General features: G+C 36.9%; 1 protein-coding gene across 1 annotated transcript; it reads right to left on the bottom strand.

Annotated features, from left to right (window-relative positions):
* Positions 1 to 3,054: 3,054 nt before the first annotated feature.
* LOC148854436 (uncharacterized) lies at positions 3,055 to 9,872 on the bottom strand. The gene is made up of 3 exons (XM_088941428.1): positions 9,019 to 9,872; positions 5,226 to 5,377; positions 3,055 to 4,912 (listed from the first exon to the last, which is right to left on the bottom strand). The coding sequence occupies exons 2-3, from the start codon at positions 5,368 to 5,370 to the stop codon at positions 3,507 to 3,509; spliced, it is 1,551 nt and encodes a 516-aa protein (XP_088797554.1). The 5' UTR covers positions 5,371 to 5,377; positions 9,019 to 9,872; the 3' UTR covers positions 3,055 to 3,506.
* Positions 9,873 to 13,045: the final 3,173 nt, after the last annotated feature.

The following is a 13,045-nucleotide window of genomic DNA, read 5'->3' on the forward strand; positions in this document are numbered from 1 at the left end:
GGTGAATGGTGAATCATCACCACAGATTTCTGCTTTACTTGCTAACTGATAAGCCAAGTTGCCCAAAAGAATTTGTCCAACATAGAATCAGCTATGTTATTTTCTTCTTTTTGTTGGTTTAGTTTGGATCCTCCCATCTATATCCTCTAACCTCACCAAATGATGGTACTGGTTGGCTAATAACCCTCATGGTATTTGAGTATTTCCTTAGCCTTCCACTGATTTTTTTGACCCACCATGGACTTGACTTGAGCCTGCTTTAGGGCTCTTTTTTTCCTTTGATCCTGCTGACTCTCTTTATTTAAACATGGGACCGATTCTAGTGCTTCTCAGCTTTGACCTGATCAATTGCAACATCTATTCATTTCACTGACCAATTCATTGGGCACCTAAATCGTAATGTTGTGATACATGCCACATGACCACATCTGGAAGTTGTGAAATTTATTGCAACCTTGACGTCCTGATCGGTCCATGGGCTGGGTTCCACCTGCCTACTTTCCCACTACTTCCCACAACCAAAAACAGATCCAGAGATCCATGACTCAAGGGCAGCCTCTCACATGGTGATGATCAAAGCAATAATTTAGCCACGTGTCCACCCTCCTATTCTCTGCTTTGAGCAACAGTTTGTTAATTTGTGAGGCCGAGTGTCGCCAGAACATGGTCCCTTCCTCTTTTTCATTTGGTCAATTGGGTTCAGGCCAGGCTGATATCAGCTCTTGCATTTTGAAAGCTACAAGAAAGCTATACTAATTAAGTTCATATTAAACAAACGAACTTTAATTGAAGCATGGCTAAGTCTCGGTGTGTTTGGCCCCCACGCATGAGCTGATTGAAGTAGTCAGATCCCTGAAATTAGTTTCACAGAACAAAATAAAATACTAAAAACTAACACAGACCCACAAGGTCACAGCTAGAGTTAAGTGTCCAAAGACAATGCATAATTCACATATAAGTGGAATTAATCTAAAAACTGCTTGAAACTAAGGTGATAAATATAGATTAGGAAGACTTTGTTCTAGCAAATCTGTTGGTTTAACAAAAATTTAGATTTTAGAGGGACGATTCATGTACAAAGTGAATAGGGAGGATGAGAGACAGGTTGTGAGTTTTGGTGTTTCAGAGAAAAGGGTGTATATAAAACTGAATGTGCAGTCCACCACCCATTTTAAAAAATGCACTAATCATAAAGTTGCATGTGTAGCGTTGTATGGATCATAATGGTGCATGTGTTGGTGAGCAAGTTCTCACCAGCAATGCTTTGGGAGTACTCAAATGGGTCAATGAAATTCAAATCTTAAAATCAAGTGGGTCCTACTCTTTTTCTAATTTATGTGGAAGATGCGGTGGCTTTAGGTGAAAACCATAGCAACTATATATGGCTCTAATTTGTTTCTTTGTATCTTTGGTTAAACTAATAAGCAAGGTTTTAAGCCATTTCTAATGTAAAGGCATGTGGGCTCAGGAATCAAATTAATTTTGGATCAAGTAATAAATAAGACTCTAGCCTTTCTATTACATCATTAAAACAAAAAATTTAAAAGCCCCTAGTTTTGCTGGTGGGAGATTACTTCTCCATTAATTCGCCCCTCCAGCCTGCAGAGTCCAAGCTCCCTTTGATTTGCATTTTGCAACCCCACCCCCAATTTCGTCCCGAAGAGGCGAAGACGGAGGTTTTGGAGCTACATGTTGGGGAGATACTCCATTGCATAACTCACTATTTATGGCATATTCGGAGGACCCAGATCCATGACCAGGACCAGATATGGGACCTACTAAGAAACTCCATTAATGCCAAAAAGTAGCACCATTGGCATTGGATGATTGATTTCTAGCCCAACTATAGGTTTAAATTTAATAGAGGGAGTGACAAACACTATTTTTCCATGTCCATCAGTGTTGTGAGGTGATTGCCACTCCTTTTCCATCCCCAGGAACAAATGTTCTGGACAACTCTGACAATCCTATCGATCAGCAACATAAAGGAGGTATGAATTAATTAAAGGCTAGTAGATTAATCAGTCGGGCATCTCTGAAGTCAGCCAAACCCTTGGGACTTGGCTATTAACCCCTGAATTATCTCATCTACTTTATCTTTACTCTAGTAAAGTTAAAAGACCGTGACAGTAGGACATGTTCAAGCAGGAATTAAACCACATTATGATACTGATCCCGAGATCAGACTAGCATTCACCACGCCCCAGGTACGAGGGGATTTGCCCCTTAAATTCTCTTTTCATATAAATAAATCTGTGAAGCATGACTGCATGGGCAGAAATCTCAGATCTATCTAAATCTTGATAAGAGAGATGAGAGTCCAATCTCCCAATTTACGAATATATAAAGTAAACAAATTGCTGATATCTTTTCCGGCAATTTTTTTTTTCTTTCTCTATTAGTTCCCATGTGGGTGATTAATTATTACCAGGTTTTAAGCTAAGCTTCAACTGATACCGATCATAATGACCATATAGTGTTAATTAACAGTAGAGGGTTCACATTAATTTAATGGCCTTCTTGGCTTCTTCTTGTGCCGACTGAGGAGGAATCTAACAAACAATACAACTTAAATTTAATTTCGGCAATAACGAATGATGGACAAAGAGTTGGAATCCACTGACGTGGTGGATGGTAATTGGATCTGGATAGGGATATTAACTTTATAAATTAAGTCTACCAAAAGAAGGGAGGGAAGGAACAGTAGAGTAGAGTGGATCTCTTTATTATGCGCGCAAGCGAGCAATAAACGTGGACATATTAAGTCTTCCAAGGGGCATTTGATACAAAGAAGAAATAAAATAGTAAAGCACTCTCTCTCTCTCTCTCTCTCTCTATTATATCCATCCATGTTAAGTTATAAGAGAATGAAATCATACAAGGACCTCTGCATGGGCGTATGGCAAGACAGTCCTCCCAAGTCCTAAATCCAAACCATATGGCTAATCGCCATCGATCATACAGCCAGGAGGCAGTCATCATTGTTATATGTTTTGCTCGAATACACCAAGCTTTGACATTGACAAACAAATAAAAGAAGCAAAATGAGAAACATTTTAAAGAATAGAAGAGATGGACTTAGTATAATAAACTTCCATACACAGGACACATGAAAGTCAAAAGTTAATACCCCTTTAATTTAAACACCCACGCCCCTCCATCGGTTAAAAACATGGATCAATGCATCATCCCCTCCCAAGCAAGAGTCAAGAGAGATCCCTCCAACAGGGGTTTTGCAGAAATCACAAATAGCAGTTAGATCTCATGAGAGCACCCTCAACTCCAACACACACACTCATGCAAATCTAACCACCACCTAAAACACTATTTTACAGTGAAGGGAAGGTAGAGAGCTTCCCGTCTTCCACCATATGAATGTACAAGGGAAAATTGGATTTCAAAGAATTTCCAAAACTAGATGCATGCTTGGTATTTTACCAAAGGCTGCCACCGATGCAAGATAAAAAGATGGCAAGAAAGGGAAAAAAAGCACTTTTGCACTTAGATTAGCTGATCCTTTTGTCATCCCTCTCCTTGTTATTCCAAGCTTCCTCTTCAATCATATTACACATGGGCAAGAGTTCAACATCTTTCTTTGGACCAGTGACATACCCATCATCCCAAGGTAGAGTGCTCTCCAAGTGTTTACCATTACCTCTCTCAAGTCGATTACCTTGCAGCACAGCTCCTGCTGGATCAACTGGACCACATGAGCTGACCGCATTGGTCTGACACTCATATGACGTGCATGAGTCATCTTGAACATCATGATCCACCCTAGCCAACTGTGGATTTGTTGACACAAGATTAGCTGCATCATCAAAGCTACAATCACCAAATGATTTCCCAATACATGCCTCCGAAACTTCATCCTCTTCACCAGTAGCATCTCTATCATTCTCCAAATCACTGTTGTCGTTGTGTTCACAAATTTCATCTCCATCTTCATCGTCCTCATGGAAATCCTCTTCAGGGACCTCCTGGTTATAAGAAGGATCGTCTTGACCAACAGGAGACTCCACTACTGAGTCCTCATCCTCCTCTGTCATCCCAAACTCCTCGTCACCGTCATAGTTTCCATGCCATTCATCATTGTCACTGTCAATGTTCATCGGATCAACTCTGTTCTGTTCAGCTCGTCTCCGGAGCATAAAGACATTAAAGTAATAACTGACGAGTTCACTCTTTGTTCGGGAAGGAAAGACCACCGAGAGATGGTCCCAGAAGTTCTTACCCAATGATGCAGGATTGGAGAAGACAACCTCATGAAATGACTGTTCTTCCTCTTCATTCCAATTCCTTGCCACCTCCTCTCCCATATCACAGAACCCCAACTCCGCAAACTTCTCTTGCCCAAGGGTTTCCCTGAGCTTTTCTCTTGTTTCCATGATGTGTTGTTTTACACATCTGATTGAACCCCCATCTGGACAGCTACAATCAGTTCTACCACAACCAAAATTGTCACTGCTGTACACGGACTGTTCCAAGTCAGGCATTGGAATTATACAAGTCCCCATTAGCTTATCATCAGTAGCCTCTGGAACCATGACTTCAGCACCAAAACAGTGGGTATCCTGGAAGACCCATGCTGGAACATTCGCTTGATGATCAGGTCCGACTGCAACAAGTTTTCGAGGATGATAATCCAAAGGGGATGAATAGATCTCCTCAGACTGAGCTAGTACCCTAGCTGGGTAATCAGGTTCATAGTAACCAGGAAAGAAAGGTACTCTATCTGTTGCCTCAGACCTGGAATCTTCTTCACTAGTACTGCTGGTGGCCCATGACAAGCTGGAAATGCCAATGGGGGCAGTTATCTCCAAATCCTTGCCAGCCCCGACTGAGAGTTCGGTGATAGTGCCACTTTCAAGCCTTTCATCACATTGACCCTTACTGCAATCACTCTCACCAACTTCAGATCAGATTAAGGTCAGTTAGTAAACTAAAATTATTTGGCAAATAAACACAAGAATTCTAAAGACCAGGACTTAAACCACTCCAAAGTTTCCCAGCTCCTGGTGAGACCTGGTAGATCTATTATGTCCAAACTTGATACCATCAGGATAATCATGATCGAAGGTGTCCATATCATCCAATCAGATAAAGTTTGGATTAGGAGATCTAATAGGTAATACCAATTAAATGTTAGTGGTCCTCTTGTGTTCTCCACAAAAAGAGGCCATGTGCTAATATTCAAAAGATTACAGAAAATTAGTTTTACTTACCCAAACTTAGAGGATTTTGAGGCATGTCATTATAAGAAGTTATATCTGCAAACGAAGCCAGTTGATTACTATATTCCAGCTGCCTGGGGTGCTTACAAGCAAGTTCGCATGACTCTTCATCACCGAAAGGCCTTTTGTATACCATGTTTGACCTGGAAATAAAGCGTTAGACAATTAAAGTTACAAGGTCCAAAGGAAATAATGGAGCGAAAGAACTTATATATGAAAATGCAAAAGAAGCCAAAGCTTAAGATTTGAATCATCATGTAACTTATTTGTCAAGAAGAAAACAAGAGAAAAACGCATCTGATGATCGCATAAAAAGTACAGCATTTTCTTAGTCAAATACTACTAAAAGTTGATTGGAACGCAAATTCACCAATCACCACTTCCTAACAAAAGGGAACATGCCCTTGTATCACTACTTTTGTTCACTGGGGAATAGGCCAGCACATGGTATCCATTTGTCCAAATTCAGTCTGATTACAGTCTGATTAAGGCAATCTGAATTCAATCAGTTTATAATTGAATCAAAATATGGATACACTCCAATCCAACCCAAAAAAGATTTATTTTGGGGAGAGATAAGAGGGTTTATCTCTCTTTGACTGTTTTCTCTTGTTGTACTCACTATTCACTTAATTCCATTAATAAATTTCACAGTTATTGATAAAAAATGCATTTAATAGCAAGTTGTTTTAAATGTTGTATTTTACTGAAGAGTTATAGTTTCAAGCCCGATAAAAGTCATTTTATTTTCGATATACAATATCAAAGTCATCAATTAAAGACATCATCATTAACAGCATCTAAGCCTTGTCCCAACCATATAGGGTCAGCTGCATCTACTCATAAATTATGGCCCTTGAATCATTTCTCACTACTTCAACCGATGGCGTCTGCCCAACCTCTTCTAGCCCCTTCAAATTGTAACAAATCACTTCTTTTTAAGTCAATTTCAGTTCATTCTGTTAATAATATAATGTTCTGATCATTTTTAGTTTATTTGTTAATGGTGTTCAAAATCCAAATTTGATAAAATTCCAATCTAAACCCTATGATTCAAATTCAAATACTATGGAATCTAATTTGGATCTAAGCATATCTAATTTGACCCAAACCTTTACCAGCCCTACTGCAGAGTATCCATAGCAACCAAATGACAAAAAATCAACATGACATGCTTTGATTCCCATTCAATATGCTACAAAACATCATGTAGACTCCCACTTTCCTTGACTGTGGGTCCAATCCTTGAATTATCAATATTACTTCAACAGCATAGAAATCAAGACACATATGACCATGGTTTTGAAAACGGGACCAGACAGTCAAACCGTTTGACCCAAGAACCAGTCATGGCTCTGGGTCAGGTTTTGGAACCAAGAACCATTCAATCGGGGTTTTGACCCAGGAACGAGTGGCCAAAGTGGTTCCGTTTCCAATGCGGTTTTCAAAACCATGCATGAGATATTTGGTTCCTATTATGTAAACTACAGTGTGCAGTGTAGACTTTGCTGCACTCCCCAACCACGAGGCCCACGCCTTGAATTCTTAATGCACCCCAACAGGCAACAACATGATAAAGTGACATTTTCCCTATTAACCTTCATGAGAATATGCAGTAATAAACCAAAATCTTGGGGTTTCTGAGGTTAACATCAGGGACAAGATATAGCTACTAACCTGTAAAAATGGTATATAGATGTTAAAAGTAGTTTTGGACCCTGAACCATGATCCTATGACCTTGGATCCAGTGCTAAAGGCCTTAATATGAGCTTTAATGCTGCTATTCGAAATAGCAGCATTGGAGCCACAGCCACCAGTTTACAAACATTTGACATGCCATGCGACAAAAACGATACAACCTATATCGGAAGCCATGGACCTATGGCAGTGCCATAGCTCTATGACTGCCGGCATAGATAAAAAAATGTTGATTCTTCTGATTTTTTTTGACAATAATTTATTCCAAAAATGAAAGTTTTCTTTAATTTTTAGGAAAATTTTAAAAAATAAAAATAGTTTATTTTACATATTCTAAATGGTTTTCATTGTAAGGAAGAACTATAAGATGGATTTATCAATGATCTATTGAACTCATTGATCCAACAACAATTTAATGTGCCTTGTAGTGAACTTTTAGTAGATTGGAAGCTCAAACATTTTTTACGTATTATTAGTAAAATTATTGTATGATACATATACTGTTTTATAGTCCCTTAGTATGGTTGATTATAATGCATCTCTTTATATAAACTATGGAAGTTTGCATTTCTTATGCGCTTATGGCTAATTGGCAATTATTTCAGCTTGAGATTTATTATTATTGATGTTTTTATGGGATTTGTAAGAGTTTCTCCAATGTATCTAAGTGTATCCATTTCTTTCCACCATAATGTGTATCCGAAGTATGAAGTGATGTGTATCCATATTCAAGCTTACCAATACGATACACAATACCAATACTTTGAACCTTGCTAAGCACCATCAGAAACTGAACTCAAAAGGTAAATATATCACCATAGACTTCTTAGAATGATTATCTTGTCAGGGTTGCAACATATTAAATTTAAAACATTCCACCAACTTGCTAGGTACCATAAGTTAGCCTAACAGAAACAGAACTCAAAAGGTAAACATATCACCAAAGACCTCTTAGAATGATTAATTTATTGGGGTTGCAAATTTCACACATTAAATCATTCAATCCATTTCTTGCTTTAAAATCATAAATACAACCATGCTAACTAAGATCTGCAGTTAATAGAACCACTTGAGAATAAAACATGATGAACCACACTACCATCACATCATATATCCATAATAATCAGGGAAAACTTTATTTCCAGAACATTGTGTTAAAGTTCATTATCTGAAAACCAACCAAACCAAAGTTTTGAAATCGATATTGTTTGGTTTTTTGGTACATACCAAAATAAAATATAAAAACAAACCATATTAATTTCGAAACATAAGTTGCAACAACACAATGAATGAAGTTAGTAACATTTCCAGATAGCTTAGAAGCAATTCTACACCAACCTATAAAACGATGTCTTCACACTGAAGCTTGAAAGGAACTACAGATCAAAGTTATCATCACTGATGGATAAGAATCGGTATTTTGAAAGATTTAGCATGATTAGCTAACTCGTGAATTTAATAAAATATTTTCTACACCTCCATAACAATGGCACAACTTCCTATGTATATTAGCTGAGAAACAAGCAAATGGATCCAATAGAAAGCAGAAAATCAATAACACATAAACTTCCTGCCAACTTGTTTTGCATTCAGAAAAAGAAAAGGTTCAGTTTTCATGCTTATAGTACCAACTACCACCTTTGTTTTATTTTGATTTGTCAAAGTACAGTACAATATAAGACTTGCCGAACTGTCTATCAACTACCTATCGAAGCTAAAACCAGAATATAGTATCATAAAACCCAAGTATATTTCAGACGAGTCTCTTTTCAGGATTGTTAATTCTCATTTAACATGACGTGAACTAATTAATCAACAACCTTTCTACGTAAGGATTTAATTTTATGATTTGAAGCCATAAAATGCAAGAACAGATAGAAAAGCTAATACGGACAGAGAACATTCGAGCCTATTAAAAAGAGAGGGAAAAACTAAAGCAGTAACTAACCAAATAAAGTAAACCAATATATTAAAAAAGACAGAACGGTGTTTAACCAGAAAAGCATGTTTAACAGTAAACTGCTTTTAGTCAACGAAAATACGAAATAAATTAACCATGATACGGGCTACAGGAGATAGTTTTACCTCGAAACGGTCTTCCAATAAAAAATATGGGAGTGGACGCGAAAAGAAATCGAGAAATCGTAGAATCAAAATCAACACCTAGATCCCAAAATTCTAAGGGAAAACAGACCAGATTAAAAGCAATCAAGGAAAGCGAGTGAGATTTCACGATGAAAGCCTACGTTCCCGCCAGCCGATTCTGCCAACAAAGAGATAGGTTTTGTCTGAAACTCGAACCCTAAAACCTCAAAACTTCGAGAAATCCCCAAAATTAAGAGCGAGCAGAGCATAGGACGGTTATTGAATAGCGAATATACCTATTTCCCCAATAGATCTACAGATCGAAGGGGAGGAAACGAATTCGGAAAGCCGAAACCCTAGAAACCAAAACGACCGAAACAATCTACAAATTGCAATCGATCGAACGACGGAAACAGAAAAAGAGAGAGCGAAGATCTTATTGAGGCTAGCGGTCGACTCGGGATAGGGGTAAAGGCAGGAAATTTCCGAAATCCTAACCCTAATCGGATTAACGAACGGCGAGAGAGGAGAAGAGAAATTAATCGAGAGGGAAGGATATTTGATCGAAGAGAGAGTTGATTCGCAAATCGAAAAGACGGATTGAACAAGAATCTATCTAGCTCGAAAAGGGGGAAATTGAAAGGGATAGGACGAAAAGGGTAAAGCTAGGGTTCGCGATTTTTTTTAATCGGCGGGACGAGAAAAAGGAACCCGGCTATGAACCACCGGAAACTCTTTTCACAGCGAATCCTAAATCACCAAAACCGGCTCGCATGTATTGATAATTACACGAAAGGCCCTAGATATAGTTTTTTTATGGTGCGTCATTCTAAAGTGATCGGATATAGTGAACCATCAAAACCTACGCACCCCCTTTGTAAATAGTTTATCTCTTCTATGTAAATGGACGGATCCACCCGTCCCGTGGACGTTCAAGTACATCGTGCTTGGGGGTCTCGGTATGCAAACAAGGTTATTTTAGTCATTTTCCTATCTTTTCAAAGTACAGCCATAACATGCACGTGTAGAGTGATAAATCGGTGGTACTCGTTTGGTTATATGGGTTTCTGTCTTTTCTGACAATTTCACATTTTACAATTATAAAAGCAATTAATTTTTTTTTACCTTGTAGAAAAACAACGAGCATATGCAATTCTTGGTTTTCTTCGCACCAGAGACAAAAACCAACCTTGTTGTGTTAAGAGTTGCATAAACTGGATGTTTTCAGCATTTATTTATTTATATATTTTTTTTCAATTTTATAGAAATGGGGTTACTTTTTTTTTTGGAATTCAAGTATAATGAATTATAATGCAATGTACTAACGGTAGTACAAGAAATGAAGTAAATAATCAGAATTTTACTTTATTTGAAGCGAAAAAAAAAACCCAAAGGGTTTTAATTTGTTGGCCTAATCTTGGATTTTTTTTTTACACTGAAAATTAATCCCATTTTGATAATCTAACCAATTACAGCATTGAATCGCTTCTTATAAAGGAAAAAAGCACAGGAATCTTAATAATCATCCCATTTTGTATTATTTTATGAATAAGAAAGATTTTCTACCAGTAAGCCTTCATTTATACCACTAAAAATCTAATTAAACGTATACCTTACTCTAGCACATTATTTGATTATTACTAATTATCTTTGGCCTTTTTGTGTAAGATTGCTTTTTGAACTTGACCAATCAATCTATAGTCCTTGAAACCGAAAGGGCAACCATCATGGCTTCCCTATTACTATTTAAACCAAACCAGTACCAAAGAGTGTTAATGGACATAATGATCAGAGATCATCATCACTTTACCCCAACAATATAGAGTTTTCATCTCCACCCCACAACGCCTCACAGAATATCCCGCCATGTATTAGGAACATCTTTCGATGATAGTACCAGTTCCGATGATGTCATCATCAAAAGATGTTCCCAATACACGGTGGGGATGTGCTGTGGAGTGTTGTGGGCAGCCCCTTGTGGGGTGGAGATGTGATCTCAACATAGTGTCTGTTATATTAATCCTGTTTTGTCTTTGTTTAGTGCCACATCCATTGTTAAATGAATATAAGGCTGCATTTAGTTGTAGTGCAATTTTAATTGCATTAGTACAAATGTGAGGGAGTACAAATGAAAAAAAAAACAAATTCTATTTTGTTTCAGGTCTTACTTTACTTCCTTTTTACTACAATCAAATAAAATAAGGTAAATTTTAAAATAAAAATAAATCAGAATTTATACCCAAATCATTTGCACTAAGCAACCAAACACAGCCTAAGAATCAAAAGAATATCTCAAATTTCAGAAATTGTTGCTATCGTTTGGTAGGCAATGAGTTGTTTTTGTTTTGAGGTAAGAGAGTATGGATGAGAACTGAACTCCAGGTAAAGGGAGATTGGCCCCATACTATTATTATCATTACAATATTACATGTAGAAGACTGTCAGCATGTTGGGAGAAACAAGAATTCAGTCATGTGAGACATGATTTTTGGTGAAGCTTATCTAGTAGCTTCTTTAAAGCGGATCAGCTCAGCGAAAGCAGCTCAATTAAAGCTGAAGTCTTCCCGAACGGGCTCTAAGTTTTGTCTACTAGAAAATTTATGCCCCCCACCCCACCCTAAAAAAAAAAAAAAAGAAAAGAAAAGAAAAAAAAAAACAAAAGAAAACTTATGCTTTCTAACTTATTTTGAATAAAACATCTGCATAAAACAGAATCAACCCCATACTCACCAAAGGAACCAAATGCTGTGGTGCCAATATCCACAGATCAGAGAATAATGAGGACAGCCATTAGAAACTTAGAATGCACATGGCTGGGGTCAGTTGGGTGGTCCTATGCCACTGTGGGCACCACGCCTGGCATACATATATAAGAGAATGTCACTGTTGGCAGACAGTAGGCCTATGCCTATGGCTATTGGCAAGATTCATCAATATCGTGAAAATCTTTTAAAAGATAATGTATTTTTTGATGAATTCTTTTAAAAGATAATTTTAAGAGAGGTATAAGGATACACTTGACTGTTGGAAAACACTAAGACATTGTAGAATGATCATGATATACATGAAAAAACACATAAACAACACAAATGGAACATGTTGATTGACTATGCATATGTTTGGCATCGATGTTGCAGATACTGAGAAAATGGTGCTGCTGATGTGTGGGTTGGAAGAACTGTTTTCTGAAAAAATGGTGTCTTTTTTTTTTTTTTGTTTAGAAACGTTGTTACCAGGTAGGACATTTCCTGGAGCAACAATAACATTTTCTATTTGGTACATGCTCTTGGAAACGTTTTCAGGGTACCTATTATCCAGTGCCACATCATGTCCATATCATAGTTGTTAAGGCCTAGGTGATTAGGCGCCTTTGGCTGGGTGCCTCGCCCAAACGCCCTGACTTTTAGCAACTAAGTACCCTTCTAGGCGATTAAGCGCTTGCCTAGGTGACAAAAATGACAAGGTGGGCACTTTTTATAATATTATTTATATTGTTGTGTCTTATTAATATATGTGTTAATACATTTTATTATATGCTATATATCAATTATATTTTGTTTTAATGTTTTACTATTGAAATTTAAAAGACCAAAGGGTTTTGCCAAGAGAAAAAAGAAAGAAAGAAAGAAAGAAAGGGAAAAGAAACAATAAAATAATAAACTTAATTTTTTTCTATTCTCTCTAATTAACTAAAACAGAAACTCCATCCTTTTTTTTTTCTATTTTACTTTCCATCTCGAATATTTATCGTATAAAGTTAATAACCTTCTTTAGCTGATAATTAATATGAATTTTCCTTTCCATCTCGAATATTTATCGTATAAAGTTAATAACCTTCTTTAGCTGATAATTAATATGAATTTGCTCTATCAAATATTTATTATAGTAATATTATTTTTGAAAATAATGAAATTAATACATGTAAAAGATTTTTATCTTTTAGATGTGATGATTTGCTACATTTTTAGAAGAAATTTATTGTTCTTAATAAAGATGATTGTTATTTTTCAATTAACATATATAAAAT

Source organism: Nelumbo lutea, chromosome 4, assembly GCF_056320005.1.
Source record: "Nelumbo lutea isolate HS-2025 chromosome 4, American lotus-T2T, whole genome shotgun sequence".
Taxonomy (NCBI): domain Eukaryota; kingdom Viridiplantae; phylum Streptophyta; class Magnoliopsida; order Proteales; family Nelumbonaceae; genus Nelumbo; species Nelumbo lutea.

Excerpts from the sequence above, each read along its gene's own strand:
- LOC148854436 (XM_088941428.1), bottom strand. The coding sequence starts at position 5,370 with ATGGTATACAAAAGGCCTTTCGGTGATGAAGAGTCATGCGAACTTGCT. Across the intron at positions 4,913-5,225 it reads TCAAAATCCTCTAAGTTTGG|TTGGTGAGAGTGATTGCAGT; the intron begins GTAAGTAAAACT and ends TCTGATCTGAAG.